Source organism: Ursus americanus, chromosome X, assembly GCF_024610735.1.
Source record: "Ursus americanus isolate L20-20 chromosome X, mUrsAme1.1.p, whole genome shotgun sequence".
Lineage (NCBI taxonomy): Eukaryota > Metazoa > Chordata > Mammalia > Carnivora > Ursidae > Ursus > Ursus americanus.
In genome coordinates, this window is record NC_142164.1 from 60,960,467 (window position 1) to 60,980,217 (window position 19,751).

General features: G+C 37.9%; 1 protein-coding gene across 1 annotated transcript in view; it reads left to right on the forward strand.

Moving 5' to 3' along the window:
* LOC123789780 (fibronectin type III domain containing protein 3C1-like) overlaps positions 1 to 18,078 on the forward strand; it is a 64,605-nt gene extending 46,527 nt beyond the window's left edge. Inside the window, exons 23-27 of the mRNA XM_087860073.1 lie at positions 2,511 to 2,785; positions 3,125 to 3,337; positions 3,985 to 4,151; positions 17,119 to 17,240; positions 17,737 to 18,078. Of these exons, the coding sequence (XP_087716199.1) occupies positions 2,511 to 2,785; positions 3,125 to 3,337; positions 3,985 to 4,151; positions 17,119 to 17,240; positions 17,737 to 18,078 (1,119 nt within the window). The remainder of the gene's footprint in view (positions 1 to 2,510; positions 2,786 to 3,124; positions 3,338 to 3,984; positions 4,152 to 17,118; positions 17,241 to 17,736) is intronic.
* The last annotated feature ends 1,673 nt before the right edge of the window (positions 18,079 to 19,751 follow it).

Sequence of the window (19,751 nt, forward strand, 5' to 3'; positions counted from 1 at the left end):
GGGCTAGCCCGGTGATGGGTATTAAGGAGGGCATGTATTGCACGGAACACTGGGTGTTATACACAAACAATGAATCATGGAACACTACATCAAAAACCAATGATGTACTGTAACAGTTCGATAAAGCCTCAAAGGATTTTAAAAAATTAAATAAATAAATAAATAAATCTTAAAAAAAAAGAGGAGTCCTTTTGTTCCACATCCTAGCCAATGTTTGTTGTTTATTGTGTTTTTTTTTATTTTAGCCATTCTGACAGGTGTGAGGTGATATCTCATTATAGTTTTGATCTGCATTTCCCTGATGACTAGTGATGTTGAGCATCGTTTTGTGTGTCTGTAATCCATGTGAATGTCTTCTTTGGAGTAATCAACATAAACTTCGTACCTTATATAAAAACTAACTCAAAATGGACCACAGAAAACTGAAAATTAAAACATAAAACTATAAAACTTTTAGAAAAAAATCACAGAAGATCTTCAGGATCTAATGTAGGCAATGAGTTCTTAAACTTCATACCAAAAGCACAATCCATAAAATGAAAAATTGATAAATTTGACCTCCTCAAACTTTTAAAGATTTTCTTTATTTATTGGAGAGAGAGAGAGAGTGAGAGAGAGCACAAGCAGGGGGAGCAGCAGAGGGAGAGGGAGAAGCAGGCTCCCCAATGAGCAGGGAGCCCGACATGGGGCTCGATCCCAAGACCCTGGGATCATGACCTGAGCCAAAGACAGACGCTTAACCAACTGAGCCACCCAGGTGCCCCTGACCTCTTCAAACTTAAAAAGTTTTACTCTGCATAAGACCCTGTGAGGAGGACAAAAAAGACAAGAACAGCCTGGACAAAAATCTTTAGAAAACACACAACTGACAATGGACTAATACCTAAAATATATAAAGAACTCTTGAAAGTCAACCATTAAAAACCCAAACAACCCAATTACAAAACAGGCAAAAGACATGAACAGACCATTCACAGAAGAGGATATACAGATGGCAAGTAAACACATGAAAATATCTACATTATTAGTCATTAGGGAAATGCACAATGAGATAACATGACACACCTATCAGAATGGCTAATAAGAAATAGTAAAAACACTAAATGCTGGCAAAGATGTAAAGAAACTGGACTAATCATACATTTCTGGTGTGAATTATATCCACTCTGCAAAATAGTATGGGAGTTTCTTACAAAACTAACATGCACTTACTAATATGTCCAGCACCTTGGGGCACTTACCCCAGAGAAATGAAAACTTATGTCTACAATAAAAACATAACTTCTTATTTGTAAAAGCCAAAAACTAGAAATGACTCAGATGTCCTTCAACATGTAAATAGTTTTAAAAACTGCAGTACATTCATACCATGGTTCATTATTTGGGAATAAAAAGAATCAAATTATTGATTCACACAACAGCTTCAATGGATCTCTCAGGGGAATTATGCTGACTGAAAAAGTCTATCTGAAAAATTTACATATTGCATTATTCTACTTATATTACATTCTTGAAATAGCAAAAATATAGGTTAAAGAATAAACTACTAGTTGTCAAGGATTAGAAAAAGAGGGAAGGAAGTTGCTGTGAGTATAAAAGTGTAGTACAAGGGATATTGCAATGGGATATCTTAACTGTTGGTCGTCATATTAAGCTATACGTGTAATAAAACTACATATAACATTATACAAATGAGTGCATGTAAAACTGGTGAAATCTGAATAATGTCAATGGATTTTATCAATGTCAATTTCCAGATTATATATTGTACTATAGTTATGCAAAGTGTTCCTTTTGGGGTAAAGTGTGTAAATTATACATTTAAGTCCACAATGATCTCGAAATTTTAAAAAATTACAAAATCAATAAAACTTAGAGAACTGATGTGAAATTCAGGCTACCACCAACAGAGATAGTAACTAGAAAATAAAGGAAAGAAAGAAACTTTGGTTGGCTAAGTGATGAGTTCAGCTCAGGTATATTTTTTCTGAAATATCCATATTAGCACTCTTCACTTACCTTCACATATTTGGACTTTTCCCCTTCCTAAGTATGCAACCTAAAGATTTTGGCGTCTCTGTGAGCATCTTCAAATCATTTTTGTTTTATATTGCAATATATAAATATCAAATCAGAGGTGCCTATGGCTCAGTCGGTTAAGCCTCCTACTCCTGATTTCAGCTCAGGTCATGATCTCAGAGTCATGAGATCAAGCCGCACATCAGGCTCTGTGCTGGGCATGGAGCCTGCTTACGATTCTCTCTCTCCCTCTCCCTCTCCCCCTTCCCACCACTTGCATGCTCTCTCTCTCTAAAAAAACAAAAAAGTATCAAATCAACATGTTATACACTTAAAACTTACACAATGTTATAGAGCAATTCTATCTCAATTTTTTAAAAAAAAACATTTTCTTAGAATTTGAGGTTAAAATTTTTGTCTTGTTTTTATACAACAAAATGGTTTATGCACAAAACAAAATAATGAAGCTCTAACAGAATATACTTTTTCAGGCTGCAAATGTAGCTGGAGTTGGACTGTTCGGAGAAACTGGCACAGTAACCACACCAGCAACTGTACCAGCAGTAGTACTAATGCTACATGAAGTTGAAAACAAAGTTCCTCCCAAATTGGCATCATCTTGCATTGCTATTCAATGGGAGGAACCAGATTGTCATGGCTCTCCAATCACTGGATATAACATTGAATATGGAGACAGAAAAATTATAACTGTTGAAAGAGTAACAGAGTGTCTTCTGAAAAATCTACAGCCTGATACCACATACAAGTAAGTTGCTTGTATCTTACTCTGGGTAGATGAAGTTTTTTGAGAATTTTGAACAAATCTACATTTCTTTGTTTTATATAATCTACACATTTTTTTGAAAGAGAATATTACTGTTTTAGAAAAATTTGGCATTACTAAGAGCCAGTTTCTCCTCATCAAAAATTGTCAGTACTGATTATGCAAATTCAAGATTTTGGCCTCAAAAAATTGTCTATAATAATCAGTATAATAGCATGGTCAATATCTTTTCACAGGGTGACTAGAGGCATAGTTTAAATGTAGAAATTTATTTTCCTTTCTAAATCCAAATTAATAGTTCAATTTTTTTCTTACCACTAGAATCAGAATCCAAGCTATCAATCATTATGGACTAAGCCCTTTTAGCCAATCAATAAGAACCAAAACCAAGCCACTACCACCTGATCCTCCACATCTTGATTGTGTGGTCTATGGACACCAGAGCCTCAAACTGAAATGGTGTAGCTCTTCAAGCAAAGGAGTACTTTCCAACCTTATAAGTTACAATTTGTTAATAGGAAATCAATCTGGAAGGTAAGCTATTTGTACTATTTAACATGTATTCTAATAAAAATGTTTTAAAATTTCCTATCTTAAATGTATAATCCAAAGTGGTTTCAATGAACTGATAGATGTGAAAGCAGTATATTATGTTAGATATACTTTCTTATTTATTTATTTATTTATTTGAGAGAGAGACAAAGATAGCGACAGAGAGCAAGAGCAAGATGAGTGAGCATGAGCGGGGAGGAGAGGGAGAAGCAGACTCCCCACTGAGCAGGGAGTCCAACGAGGGATTCAACCCAGGACCCTGAGATCATGACCTAAGCTGAAGGCAGATGCTTAACCAACTCAACCACCCAGACACCCCTATATATACTTTCTTAAATTTCTACTGATAATTTAGGTGTTTTTGCTCTTTCAAAACACTTCTTCCTTTATATAACACACATTAATACCAAGGAATAGAAGTTACCAGAGGAATATGAAAGCCAGCATCTTGCCATTATGATATTACAACCTGATTTTTTTTTCCTTTTGTGTTGTACCCACCCGGCTTCATGTTGATTTATTTAGGCTTTATTGAGGACCCAGTTTCAAGTCAGTTATGTAGAGTTACTTGTATTTAAATGACCTTTGATTAATAATACTGCTTCTCCCATCTTGATTCCCACTCCCAGATTTTCTATCATTTACCATGGACCTTGTCAGACTCACAAAGTGCACAGACTGAGTGAATATACACAATACAAATTTAAAATCCAAGCATGTAATGAAGCTGGTGAGGGACCACTGTCTGGTATCTATACTTTCACTACATCCAAAACTCCACCAGCCACACTTAAAGGTAAGTATTATAAGCCAGACAATGAAGGTTGCATTAATATGAGTTCCACTAGCTCATATATAACGTTCTGCAGTATAGTCTATTTTAAATGTTGAACAATATAATAGCAAAAGCCTCTAGTACTTAATTATGGATTCAAGGTCCAATTTAGAATTTGATAAGACTCCATAAATTATAATGTTTTACTTTTTTGAAAGTTTTTATTTAAATCCATTAGTTAACGTTCAGTATACTGTTAGTTTCAGGCATACAATATAGTGATTCAACACTTCCATACAACACCTGGTGCTCATCACAAGTGCACTCCTTAATCCCATCACCTATTTAATCCATCGCCCCATCCACCTTCCCTCTGGTAACCATCAGTTTGTTCTCTATTGTTAAGTCTGTTTCTTCGTTTAATTCTCACTCCTTTTTTTTCCTTTGCTCATTTGTTCTGTTTCTTAAACTACACATATGAGTGAAGTATGGTATTTGCCTTTCTGACTGACTTATTTCATGTAACATAATACTCTATAACTCCACCCACATCCTTGCAAATGGCAAGATTTCATTCTTTTTGTGGCTGAATAATATTTCACTGTAAATATATACCACTATTTTATCCATTCATCAACTGGACATTTGGGTTGTTTCCTAGCGATTCATCAATTGATGGACATTTGGGTTGTTTCCATAATTAGGCTACTGTAGATAATGCTGCTATACACATCAGGGTGTCTGTATCCCTTTTAATTAGTATTTTTGTATTCCTTAGGTAAATACCTAGTACTACAAATGCTGCATTATAATGCAGGGGTTTTTTCACTTTATTTAAATTCTGTTAGTTAACATACAGTACAATATTGGTTTCTGCAGGGGCGCCTGGGTGGCACAGCGGTTAAGCGTCTGCCTTCGGCTCAGGGCGTGATCCCGGCGTTATGGGATCGAGCCCCACATCAGGCTCCTCCGCTATGAGCCTGCTTCTTCCTCTCCCACTCCCCCTGCTTGTGTTCCCTCTCTCGCTGGCTGTCTCTATCTCTGTTGAATAAATAAAATCTTTAAAAAATATATTGGTTTCTGCAGTAGAGTTCAGTAATTCATTACTTACATACAACACCCAGTGCTCATCACAACAAGTGCCCTCTTTAATACCCATCATCCAACTAGCCCATCCTCTACCCTCCTCCCTCCATCAACCCTGAGTTTGTTCTCTATCATTAAGAGTCACTTATGGCTTGTTTTCCTCTCTCTTTTTTTTTTTCTTTTTCCCCTTCCCATGTGTTCATGTTTTCTGTCTTAAATTCTACATGAGTGATATCACGTGGTATTTGTCTTTCTCTGACTTTTTTTTTTAAAGATTATATTTATTTATTCGATCCCATAACGCCGGGATCACGCCCTGAGCCGAAGGCAGATGCTTAACTGCTGTGCCACCCAGGTGCCCCTTTCTCTGACTGACTTATTTCACTAAGCGTAATACACTTTAGCTTCATCCACGTCATTACAAATGGGAAGATTTCATTCTTTTTGAGGGTGGAATAATATTCCATTGTATAATATACAACTTCTTATTTATCCATTTATCAGTCAATGGACCTTTGGGCTCTCTCCACAGTTTGGCTATTGTTGATAATGCTGCTATAAACCGTGGGTTGCCTGTACCCCTTCAAATCTGTATTTTTTGTAACCTTTGGGTAAATACCTACTAGTGAAATTGCTGGATTGTAGAGTAGTTCTATTTTCTAACTTTTTGAGGAACCTGCAAACTGTTCTCCAGAATAGTTGCACCAGTTTCCATTCCAACCAACAGTATAAGAGTGTTCCCCTTTCTCCACATCCTCACCAACACTTATTGTTTCTTGTGTTAATTTCAGACAATCTGACCAGTTGTTTCTTGTGTTGTTGATTTTAGCCATTCTGTCAGATATGGTGTGATATCTCATTGCAGTTTTGATTTGAATTTCCCTGATGATCAGTGATGTTGAGCAACTTTTCATATGCCTGTTGGCTATCTGTATGTCTTCTTTGGAAAAATGTCTACCCATTTCTCCCATTTTTAATTAGATTATTCATTTTAATATATGTTGAGTTTCATAAGGTTATTTATACGTTTTGGATATTAACCCTTTATCGAATATGTCATTTGCAGATATCATCTCCCATTCAGTAAGGTGCCTTTTAGTTTTGTTTTTTCCTTTACTGTGCAGGAGCTTTTATTCTTGATGAAGTCCAAATAGCTTATTTTTAATTTTGTTTCACTAGCCTCAGGAGACATGTCTAGAAAGAAGTTGCCACAGCTGATGTCAAACAATTTACTGCCTGTTTTTTCCTCTAGGATTTTTATAATTTCCTCTCTCACTTTTAGGTCTTTAAACCATTTTGAATTCATTTTTGTGTATGGTATAAGAAAGTGGCTCAGTTTCATTCTTTTGCATGCTGCTGTCCAGTTTTCCCAACACCATTTTTTAAATATTTTCTTATTATATTATTTTAGTCACCATACAGTACATCCCTGGTTTTTGAGGTAAAGTTCGATGATTCATTACTTGCGTAAAACACCCAGTGCACCATGCAATATGTGCCCTCCCCACCACCCATCACCAGCCTATCCCATTCCCCCACCCCCTCCCCTCTGAAGCCCTCAGTTTCTTTCTCAGAGTACATAGTCTCTCATGCTTCATTCCCCCTTCTGATTACCCCCCTTTCTTTATCCTTTTCTTCTCTTACCGATCTTCCTAGTTCTTATGTTCCACAGATGAGAGAAACCATATAATTGTCTTTCACTGCCTGACTTATTTCACTTAGCATTATCTCCTCCAGTGCCGTCCATGTTGCAGCAAATGTTGAGAACTCATTCTTTCTGATAGCTGAGTAATATTCCATTGTATATATGGACCACAACTTCTTAATCCAGTCATCTGTTGAAGGGCATCTCGGCTCCTTCCACGATTTAGCTCTTGTGGACATTGCTCCTATGAACATTGGGGTGCATATGACCCTTCTCTTTACTACGTCTGTATCTTTGGGGTAAACACCCAGTAGTGCAATGGCTGGATCATAGGGTAGCTCAATTTTTAACTTTTTAAGCGACCTCCACACTGTTTTCCAGAGTGGCTGTACCAACTTGCATTCCCACCAACAATGTAGGAGGGTTCTCCTTTCTCCACATCCTCTCCAACAATTGTTGTTTCTTGCCTTGTCTATTTTTGCCATTCTAACTGGCGTAAGGTGGTATCTCTGTGTGGTTTTGGTTTGAATTTCCTTGATGGCTAATGATTTTGAACACTTTTTCATGTGTCTGTTAGCCATTTGTATGTCTTCATTGGAAAAGTGTCTGTTCATATCTTCTGCCCATTTTTTGATTTGTTTATTTGTTTCTCGTGTATTGAGTTTGAGAAGTTCTTTGTAGATCTTGGATACCAGTCTTTTATCTGTAGTATCATTTGCAAATATATTCTCCCATTCCGTGGGCTGCCTCTTAGTTTTTTTGACTGTTTCCTTGGCTGTGCAGAAGCTTTTTATCTTGATGAAGTCCCACAAGTTCATTTTTTTCTTTTGTTTCTCTTGCCTTTGGAGATGTGTCATGAAAAATGTTGCTTTGGCCGATGTCGTAGAGGTTGCTGCCTATGTTCTCCTCTAGGATTTTGATGGATTCCTGTCTCACATTGAGGTCTTTTATCCATTTAGAGTTTATTTTTGTGTATGGTGTGAGAGAGTGGTCAAGTTTCATTCTTTTGCATGTAGCTGTCCAATTTTCCCAGCACCATTTATTGAAGAGACTGTCTTTTTTCCACTGGATGTTTTTTCCTGCTTTGTCAAAAATTAGTTGCCCAGAAAACAGTGTGGAGGTCCCTTAAAAAGTTAAAAATTGAGCTACCCTATGATCCAGCCATTGCACTACTGGGTATTTTCCCCAAAGATACAGATGTAGTGAAGAGAAGGGCCATATGCACCCCAACGTTCATAGCAGCTTTGTCCACAATAGCTAAATCGTGGAAGGAACTGAGATGCCCTTCAACAGATGACTGATTAAGAAGATGTGGTCCAATCGGCCAAAGCAACGTTTTTCATGATACATCCCCAAAGGCAAGAGAAACAAAAGATAAAATGAATTTATGGGACTTCATCAAGATTAAAAGTTTCTGCACAGCCAAGGAAAGAGTCAGAAAAACTAAGAGACAGCCCACGGAATGGGAGAATATATTTGCAAATGACACTACAGATAAAGGACTGGTATCCAAGATCTACAAAGAACTTCTCAAACTCAATACACGAGAAACAAATAAACAAATCAAAAAATGGGCAGAAGATATGAACAGACACTTTTCCAATGAAGACATACAAATGGCTAACAGACACATGAAAAAATGTTCAAAATCATTAGCCATCAAGAAAATTCAAATCAAAACCACACTGAGATACCACCTTACGCCAGTTAGAATGGCAAAAATAGACAAGGCAAGAAACAACAATTGTTGGAGAGGATGTGGAGAAAGGGGAACCCTCCTACATTGTTGGTGGGAATGCAAGTTGGTACAGCCACTCTGGAAAACAGTGTGGAGGTCGCTTAAAAAGTTAAAAATTGAGCTACCCTATGATCCAGCCATTGCACTACTGGGTGTTTACCCCAAAGATACAGACGTAGTAAAGAGAAGGGCCATATGCACCCCAATGTTCATAGCAGCAATGTCCACAAGAGCTAAATCGTGGAAGGAGCCGAGATGCCCTTCAACAGATGACTGGATTAAGAAGTTGTGGTCCATATATACAATGGAATATTATTCAGCTATCAGAAAGAACGAGTTCTCAACACTTGCTGCAACATGGACGGGACTGGAGGAGATAATGCTAAGTGAAATAAGTCAAGCAGAGAAAGACAACTATCATATGGTTTCTCTCATCTATGGAACATAAGAACTAGGAAGATCAGTAGGAGAAGAAAGGGATAAAGAAAGGGGGGTAATCAGAAGGGGGAATGAAACATGAGAGACTATGGACTATGAGAAACAAACTGAGGGTCTCAGAGGGGAGGGGGGTGGGGGAATGGGATAGACCGGTGATGGGTAGTAAGGAGGGCATGTATTGCATGGTGCACTGGGTGTTAGACGCAACTAATGAATCATCGAGCTTTACATCGGAAACTGGGGATGTACTGTATGGTGACTAACATAATATAATAAAAAATCATTTAAAAATAAATAAATAAATAAATAAATAATACAGAAAAAAAAGAAGATGTGGTCCATATATAGAATGGAATAGTACTCAGCTATCAGAAAGAACGATTTCTCAACATTTGCTGCCACATGGATGGCACTGGAGGAGATAATGCTAAGTGAAATAAGTCAAGCAGAAAAAGACAATTATCATATGATCTCTCTAATCTATGGAACAGAAGAACTAGGAAGATCGGCATGGGAAGAAAGGGATAAAGAAAGGGGGGGTAATCAGAAGGAGGAATGAAGCATGTGAGACTATGGACTATGAGAAACAAACTGAGGGCTTCAGAGGGGAGGGGGTTGGGGGAATGGGATAGACTGGTGATGGGTAGTAAGGAGGCACGTATTGCATTGTGCACTGGGTGTTATACGCAACTAATGAATCATCGAACTTTACATCAGAAACCAGGGATGTACTGTATGGTGACTAACATAATATAATAAAAAAAACATTAAAAAAATTAGTTGCCCAAAGAGCCGAGGGTCCATTTCTGGGTTCTCTATTCTGTTCCATTGGTCTATGTGTCTGTTTTTGTGCCAGTACCATGTTGTCTTTAGATCACAGCTTTGTAGTACAGCTTGAAATCCGGCATTGTGATGCCCCCAGCTTTGTTTTTCCTTTTCAACAATTCCTTGGCGATTTGGGGCCTTTTCTGGTTCCATACAAATTAAAGGGCTATTTGTCCCAACACCATTTGTTGAAGAGACTTTTTCCCACTGGATATTCTTTCCTGCTTTGTCAAAGATTAATTGACCATTCAGTCATCGACCAATTTTCATTTCTGGATATTCTATTCTGTTCCATTTATCTATGTGTTTATATTTGCGCTAGTACCATACTGTTTTAATCACTACAGCTTTGTAGTGTAATTTCAAATCTGGGATTGTGATACCTCCAGCATTGCTTTTCTTTTTCAAAATTGTTTTGGCAATTCAGGGTCTTTTATGGTTCCATACAAATTTTAGGATTGTTTGTTCTAGCTCTGTGAAAAATGCTGGTGGTAGGGATTGCATTAAATGTGTAGATTGCTTTGGGTAATATAGACATTTTAACAATATTTGTTCTTCCAACCCATGAGCATGGAATGTCTTTCCATTCCTTTGTGTCCTCTTCAGTTACTTACATCAATGTTTCATAGTTGAGAGTGCAGGTCTTTCATCTCTTTCATTAGGTTTATTCCTAGGTATTGATGGTTTTTGGTGAAATTATAAATGGAACTGATTCCTTAATTTCTCTTTCTGCTGCTTCATTATTGGTGTACAGAAATGCAACAGATTTCTATACATTGATTTTGTATCCTGTAACTTTTCTGAATCTGTGTATTAGTTCTAGCAATTTTTTGGTGGATTCTTCTGAATTTTACATATAAAGTATCATGTCATGTGCAAAGAGTGTTTGACTTTTTCCTTGCTGATTTGGATGACTTTTATTTCTTTCTGTTTTCTGACTGCTGAGGCTGGGATTTCCAGTACTATGTGAAATAACAGTGGTGAGAATGGACATTGCTTTTTCCTGACCATAGAGGAAAAGCTCTGTTTTTCCCCATTGAGGAGAGTATTAGCTCTGGGTTTTTCATATATAACCTTTATTATGTCAAGGAATGTTCCTTCTAAATCTACTTTATTTAGGGCTTTTATCACAAATAGATGTATTCTGTCAAATGCTTTTTATACATACATTGAAATAATCTTATAGTTCTTATCCTTTCTTTGATTAATGTGGTGTATCACAATGATTGATTCGGGAATATTGAACCACTTCAGCCCAGGAGTAAATCCCACTTGACTGTACTAAATGATTTTTAATGTGTACTTGGACTCTCTTTCCTAGCATTCTTTGAGAATTTTTGCATACATGTTCATGAGGGATATTGGCCTATAGTTCTTTTTTTTAATGCAGTCTTTCTCTGGTTTTGGTTTCAGGGTACTGCTGGCTTCAAAGAATGAGTTTGGAAGTTTTCCTTCCTTTTTTGTTTGTTTGTTTGTTTGTTTGTTTTTAGAATAGTTTAAGACAAAGGGATATTAACTCTTCCCTAAATGTTTGATAGAATTCATCTGTGAAGCCATCTGGCCTGGATGTTTGCTGGGAGTTTTTTGATTACTGATTCAATTTTATTGCTGGTTATTGGTCTGCTCAAGTTCTCTATTTCTTCCTGATTGAGTTTTGGTAGTTTATGTCTCTAGGATTTATCCATTTGATCCAGGTTGTCCAATGTGCTGGAATATAGTTTCTCACAATATTGTCTTACAGTTGTTTGTATTTCTGTAGTGTTGGTTATTTCTCATTTGTGATTTTAGGTAGTTGGGTCTTTCTCTTTTCTTTTTGACAAATCTGGCTGGGGGCTTTTTAGATTCTGTATCATTTATTTTTGCTCTAATCTTTATTATTTCCTTCCTTCTGCTGACTTTAGGCTTTGTGTGTTTTTCTTTTTCTGGTTCCTTTAGATGTAAGGTTACGTTGTTTATTTGCTTCTTGCAGCAGGCCTTATTGTTATATACTTCCCTCTCGTTACCACTTTTGCTGCATCCCAAAGGTTTTGGACCACTGTGTTTCCATTATCATTTGTTTCCATGTATTATTTCTTCTTTGATTTCCTGTTTGGCCCTTTGTTTAACCTCTATGTATCTGTGATCTTTCCAAAATTTTTTCTTGTGGTTGACTTAAAGTTTCTTAGCATTGTGGTCAGAAAAAAATGTATAGTATGATCTTGTTGAGGCCTGATTTGTGACCCAGTATCTAATCTATTCCGGCTAATGTCCCATTTGCACTTGAAAAGAATGTGTGTTCTGTGGCTTTAGGGTGGAATGTTCTGAATATATCTGTTAAGACCATCTGGTCCAGTGTGTCATTTGAAGCCATTTTTTCCTTATTGATTTTCTGCCCAGACGATCTGCCCATTGATGTATGTGGGGTGTTAAAGTCCCCTACTATGATTGTATTATTATCAATTAGGTCTTTTATGTTTGTTATTGTTTTGTATATTTGGATGATCCCATGTTGGGGGCATAAATATTTTCAATTATTAGATCTTTTGTTGGATTGTCCCCTTTATTATGATATACTGCCCTTCTTTTTTTATTAATATTTTTTTATTATATTATGTTAGTCACCATACAGTACATCCCTGGTTTTTGATGTAAAGTTCAATGATTCATTAGTTGCATATAACACCCAGTGCACCATGCAATACGTGCCTTCCTTACTACCCATCACCAGCCTATCCCATTCCCCCACCCCCCCTTCTTAATCACTTCTTACAATCTTTTATTTTAATGTCTAGTTTATCCAATATAATTATTGCAACTCTGGCTTTCCTTTGACATATATTTGCACGATAAATATTTCTCCATCCCTTCGCTTTCAATCTGCAGGTGTGTTTATGTCTAAAATGAGTCTCTTGGAAACAAACTGAGGGTTTCAGAGGGGAGGGGGTGGGCGGACAGGGTAACAGGGTGATAGGTATTAAGGAGGGCACGTGTTGTGATGCGCACTGGGTGTTATATGCAACTAATGAATCACTGAACACTACATCAAAAACTAGTGATGTACTATACAGTGGCTAACTGAATATAATAAAATAAATTCATTAAATAAATAAAATAAAATAAACTGAGTCTCTTGGAATGCCTGGGTGGCTCAGTTGGTTAAGCATCTGCCTTTGGCTCAGGTCATGATCCCGGTGTCCTGGGATCAAGCCCCGTGTTGGGTTCCCTGCTCAGCCGGGAGCCTGCTTCTCCCTCTCCCTCTGCCCCTCCCCCTGGCTCGTGCTCTAATAAATAAGTAAATTTTTTAAAATTTTTTAAAAATAAGAGTCTCTTATAAGTAACATATCAATGGGTCTTGTGTTTTTTATCCATTCTGACACCCTATGTCTTTTGATTGGAGCATTTAATCCATTCACATTCAAAGCAATTATTGATAGATATGTATTGCCATTTTATTACTTGTTTTTTTTGCTGTTTCTGGAGATTTTCTCTGGTCCTTTCCTATCTTTGTCACTTTTGGTCTTTCCTTTCCACTCAATGAGTGGAAAATATTTAATATTTAATATTTCTTACAGGGCTGATTAGTGGTCATGAACTCCCTTAGTTTTTAGCTATTATTTATTTTCTTAAATTTTCTGCCCCATTTTCTCTCTCTTCTTCTGGGACTCCTATCATACATATGTTACTACATTTGATGGAGTCAGTGAGTTCCCTAAGTCTATTCTCTTCTTCTATAATTCTTCTCTCTTTTGTTCAGTTTCATTATTTTCCATTACTTTGTCTTCATGGTCATTAATTCATTCCTGTGCTTCTTGCAGCCTGCTATTCATTGCATCAAGCCTCTTTCCAATCTCACTTATTGCATTCTTCATCTCTGATTTATTCTTTTTTAACTCTTTTATCTCTGGGGTAAGGGTCTCCCTGATGGCTTCTACTGTTTTCCCAAGCCCAGTAAGTACCCCTGATGGTTGCTTTTTAAAATATTTTTATTGTTTCTTTAAATTCTCTATCAAGCATGTTACTTATATCTGTTTCCCTTAGATCTCTTGACGTGGCCTTACCTTGTTCTTTCACTTGGGATAAATTCCTCCATCATGGCATTTTGTCTAAGTCTCTTCCTTCTTCTCTGTGTTAGAGAAACCACTTATGTTTCCTGCTCCTGAAAGTAATGGCTTTATGAGGAAGAGGTCATGTGGTATCCAAGACCTTGCAATTCAGGAAGTGTCTATGCTGTGTGCTGTGTGTGTTCTGCTGTTGTATTTTGTCCACTCTATCCTTTGGGCCAGTCATCTGTAGAGGATCTCCTTGCCTTCTCTGGGCAGTGTTTGGGCTATGGCTTGAATGTGGTGAGTGTTAACTAGGTGTGCTCCGATCTTCTTGTGAAATGAGACCTGATACTAACTTCCACTAGAACTGAGGCCCTGCAGAACTCTCTGGTTGGGAGACACAGTGTGGGTAGAGGTTTAGTGCTGCTATTCTAGGGGAGGGGGCTGCCGCACTAGGACAAAACAAGCTTGCTTGAGAAGGGCAGAACTGCCAGAGCACAGGGGTGTGGGACTTGGTGTAAGCAAGTTAGGCAGCCACTGGGGCGCCTGGGTGGCTCAGTGGTTAAGCATCTGCCTTCGGCTCAGGGCATGATCCCAGCGTTCTGGGATCGAGCCCCACATCAGACTCCTCGGCTGGGAGCCTGCTTCTTCCTCTCCCACTCCCCCTGCTTGTGTTCCCTCTCTCGCTGGCTGTCTCTCTCTCTCTGTCAAATAAATAAATAAAATCTTTAAAAAAAAAAAAAGTTAGGCAGCCAGTATAAGTGGCTCTGTGTTTATGCTGAGTGCCCAGGGAGAGAAATGGTGCCAGCCATCTGCTTTGTTCACTGAGAGGTATCTCCATAAACTATGCCTCTCTAAGAAGCACTCCAAGAAGAGTGAATAATCCCCCCTCCATGTGCCCCAAGCATTCTTCAGATCCCTGTTTCCTCACTGTATGCCCCTGGGTGGTTTGCCTGCATTCTCTCCAAGAGCCGGGCTCTATCCCAGCCAAGCCCACCGACCTTTAAAACTCCAGGATTTAAGACTCACTGGTTGCAAGAACTCATGAAATTCAGGCCCTCCTCTTTTCCAATCATATGGTTATGAGGAAACATTTTCCTTGTGCATTCCCCTGTGTGTTCCTCTCTCTCTCACTCTTCTCTATAACCAGGGCTCCCTTCTCTCCACGGCATCCTGGATCCATATCTCCCCTAAATCATGTCTCCACACTTCCTACCTTCTTCAATGTGGCCTCTTCTCTCCCTTTAGTCGTGGAGTTTGTTGTCAGTCTTCAGGTCGACTTCTGGGGTATTTAGGGTGATCTGATAGTTATCAGTAGTGTTAGTGGGTCATGACAAGCCTAGGGTCCTACTACTCTACCCCTAAAAATAATAATATGTTAAAAATAACTTTGAAATCAACTAATCCAGCCAATCACTCTACTACCACAGCCACTTTTTAAGAGAAAGAAGCGAATTCCCTGAAAGGTAAGTAACCTAACTAAAGAACACTGTGGGCCAGTAGCAGAGCCAAAATTGGAATGGTAGGCTCCTGATCCCCATCATAGTTCTCCTTCTACTTTGTCATGATATCCATTCCTTGCTACATCTCACATTTTCTCAAATAGATTAAAACACAAAAAAACATCAACTGACAGGTATAATTATACTGATGTTAAAAAAATATACTTAGTATATGGTACATATTCGTACATATTGAGTACAAATTTGTAACCTCATATTTGGTAATTAGTATATATTTGGTATTTTCTGAAACTCTGAATTTCATCTCCCTATTTGAACAGTGAAATAAACTGCTTTCTATAATACATAACAAGGTCAATTTGCAGTCATGAAAGCTCAAGCTTTGAGCGGTTTTTTCCTTCTCAGTTGTGAAATTCAGCTGTTCCAATCTTTCCATACACTTCCAATCACTATTATGAAGTAGTTTGTTTTCAGTGAAAAGCTAACTGGAACATACTGGAATTAAACATGACTTAGACCACAATAATGCCTTATTCTCATCTTATATATATATTTAAGACCCATTTTCCTGAAATGTACAGAGACTAATAACATAAATAAAGATCCTGCCCTCCTTTCCTCACACAGTTGCTATGATCCTAAAATAAAATTATTAATGTATGTGGGGGACCTGGGTGGTGCAGTCAGTTGAGCACTGGACTCTTGGTTTCAGCTCAGGTCATGATTTCAGGGTCATGGGATTGAGCCCTATATCAGGCTCCACGCCTAGCCCAGAGTCTGCTTAAGATTCTCTCCCTCTCCAGACATAGTGAAGAGAAGGGCCATGTGCACCCCAATGTTCATAGCAGCATTGTCCACAATAGCTAAATTGTGGAAGAAGCCGAGATGCCCTTCAACAGATGACTGGATTAAGAAGATGTGGTCCATATATACAATGGAATAGTACTCAGCCATCAGAAAGAACGATTACACGTTTGCAGCAACATGGACGGGACTGGAGGAGATTATGCTAAGTGAAATAAGTCAAGCAGAGAAAGACAATTATCATATGGTTTCACCCTTTTATGGAACATGGGAAATAGGAAGATCAGTAGGAGAAGGAAGGGAAGAATGAAGGGCGGGTAAACAGAAGAGGGAATGAACCATGAGAGACTGTGGACTCTGAGAAACAAACTGAGAGCTTCAGAAGGGAGGGGGGTGGGGGATTGGGATAGGCCGGTGATGGGTATTAAGGAGGGCACATATTGCATGGTGCACTGGGTGTTATACACAAATAATGAATCATGGAACATTGCATCAAAAACTGGGGATGTACGGTATGGTGACTAATATAACAATAAAAATTATTTTAAAAAAAAGATTCTCTCCCTCTGCCCCTCACCCCACTCTCTCTCTCTTATAAATTAAATCTTTTAAAAAATGGTTAATGTATGTGAAATGCTTCCAAATGTATGACGCACCATAAAAATACAATGCAAAAGATTATACCAGTAGGAATTAAACAACAGTAATAAAACTTGTAATAAGGTCTTACTAGCAAACAAAACATGCATTATTGACAGTTTTAAGTTCTAAAAGTTTTTAGTACAATCATTCAGATGCCTTATGGTATTGCAAAAGGCTTTATAATAAGAACTATAACTATATATTTCTTAGATTAAGACTACATGGACTGCCTTTTAATCATCATGGAAAACTGTATCAGAATTCAACATATTCAAGATTATCTAGGAAAAATGAAACCCTCTAAACTGAAATTCTCTTTTTCTAGCACCTAAATTACAGCATGTGAATAGCAATATTTGTGAGATCAAATGGGAGTCTTTGGAGCCAATAAAAGGAGATCCCATTGTTTACAATCTTCAACTCATCAGTCAAAAAGGAACTGACCTGGTAAATTCTTGCAAATTCAGTCTTCAAAATTTTATAATTTTATATTCTACTGGGAATTGAGCTCTTGTTGAGGAGTAAGATATCCTTTTAGAATATTTAAAGTAATGAAATCTTACTCAAAAGTCCTACCTTCTCCCTAAAGCTTTATGTACATATTATTTGGGGACAATTGCCTTATTCATTCAATTAAAATATTACTATTGAATGATTTGATATTTCTAGGTTTCACTGATCACATGCACAACTCATTCCAAACCAAACACAATTAAAGTTTAACAATTTTAAGTCTTTGTTATTTCTTAAACTGGACAAAATTACCTGAACAGTACTGGGTCCTCATGATATTAGAGACTGTAAGCATAAACTTTTAGTTTTGCTTTGAACATATTTATGAGGTGAATGGGTTAATTCATAGTTTTCTTGTTGCCAAAAACTATACCGTACTTTTTTATTTGGTAAGACAATATAATTTGCATTTTGTCTCATTTTTCCTTAGATATACCAAGGACCAAACACTTCATTCTCCTTTTCCAACTTTGTGACAAATTCACATTATCGCTTCAAGGTCTGTGCTGGACGCCAATATCAGAATTCTGCTGGAATACAAGAAGAGCTCTGGGGACCATATAGCCCCAGTGTTCTTTTCTCAACACACAAGCAACATCCAGGGCCTGGAAAAGGTGGTGGAGGAAAGGGGGGAAGCAGCACTGGTGAAGAGAAAGATGAAAAGCCCACGATAGAAATGACTGATGATACGTTTGTTCTAATCCTTGTGATAGGATTTGCACTAGTTGCTCTTCTGTGTGCTGTTACAATTCAACATTTTCTAATCAACTAATGTATTTTTATGCATTTTACCTTTTTAGGAATTTCTAAAACAAATTACATCAAATATAGAAATTGCTAGATGCATCTCAATTCTTATTTAAATGTAAATCTCATTTGGTAGAAACCCTTGTAAACATTTATCTGACAGTAAAAGAACTGCCTTACACTCAAGAAATTCATTGTGACAATAGAAGAGATTTTATGAGGAAATAGGTCTATTTTAAATTTGAGAACGTTAGCAACAAAAACACTTCCACTATTATGTAAAACTATCTAAAACCTCTCATGAAAACTATTCTCTGCCTTAATTTTTCTAAGTAATATTTTGCAAAATTTTGATAATTATGAGAGCATTTTGGAATTTTAAGTGGGAAAAATCAATTCTATATGTCAACTTACATTCATATGAAATAATAAAAACATATCTACCAACTGTCTGTACTGTAATTTTTTCAAAGTAACATATTCAGCTGTTTGGCTTGTACCCTGATAATTACTTTGATAGTGGGTAAATAGTAACTTGTTGGCACTTTGTGAGTAGAAGTTGGAAAGTGGAGAGCCATTTTATACTATTATAAACTCTTTAAAATATTCCCAGTGGTGGTTACCCTGTAATCAGAATGATTAAACATACATGTAATAACTCATATTTGTACATATTATATTAAAATGATTTCTTCTGGTGAGAGACAGACTAGCACACAGGGGAGCTGGTGGGGAAAATGAATCCCCATAGCAACTGGCTTGGATAGTGAGAGGGGCCAAATTTTGTGGTTTGTTGCAACCAGCAGGGCTTAAAGCCTAGAGTGTTAAAGGTCAGTGGGCTTGGCTGGGATAGAGCCCATAGCGCAGTGTACTGCTCTGGAAAAAAAGGCAGGCAAACAACCTATGGATACACAGCGTGGAAACAGCAATCTGAAGAGTGCCTAGGGCACACAGTGGGGAGGTTATGCACTCATCTCAGAGCCCATTCAAGAGAATGTTCACAGAGAGACCCCGAAAAAGGGACTGTCAGGCATCATTTTCCTATACCTGCCCCTCAGCATAAGCACGGGGCCACCTGTGGGAACCAGCACAGCACTGAAACTTGCTACCTAACTTGCTTACACTGAGCCCTGCCCCCCTCACACTCCCATGGAATCCCCCTTCCTAGTCATGTGTGCCTCAATCCCAGCACAGTAGGCCCCATCCCCTAGAAGACCAGCCAAACCTCTGCTCATGCCACAGCTCCCAACATAGGAGTTTTGCAGAGCCAGGTGACATCTCATTTCACAAAAAGACCAAAGCGCACCTAGTTAAAATGTGCCACATTCAGGCCAGGGACCAAATATGCTGCCCACAATAGGCAAAGAGAGACTCTGCAGATGACTAGCCCAAAGGATAAAGCAGCCAAGACAGAACAGCAGAGCAAACACAGTACCCACTGGAGACACTCCCAAAAGCACGAGGCCCTGGGGGACAGCAGACACTACACAGCAGGGTACTATAGGAACTCTTCTTCATAAGGCTATTACCCTCCAAGAACAGGAGATACAGCTGACTTTCCTAACACAGAGAAAAAGGCACAAAAACTTAAACAAAATGAGAAGACAGAGAAATTTATCCCAAATGAAAGAAGAGGACAAGGCCATGGCCAGTGATCTAAATGAAGCAGATTTAAATGACATGCCTGATAGAGAATTT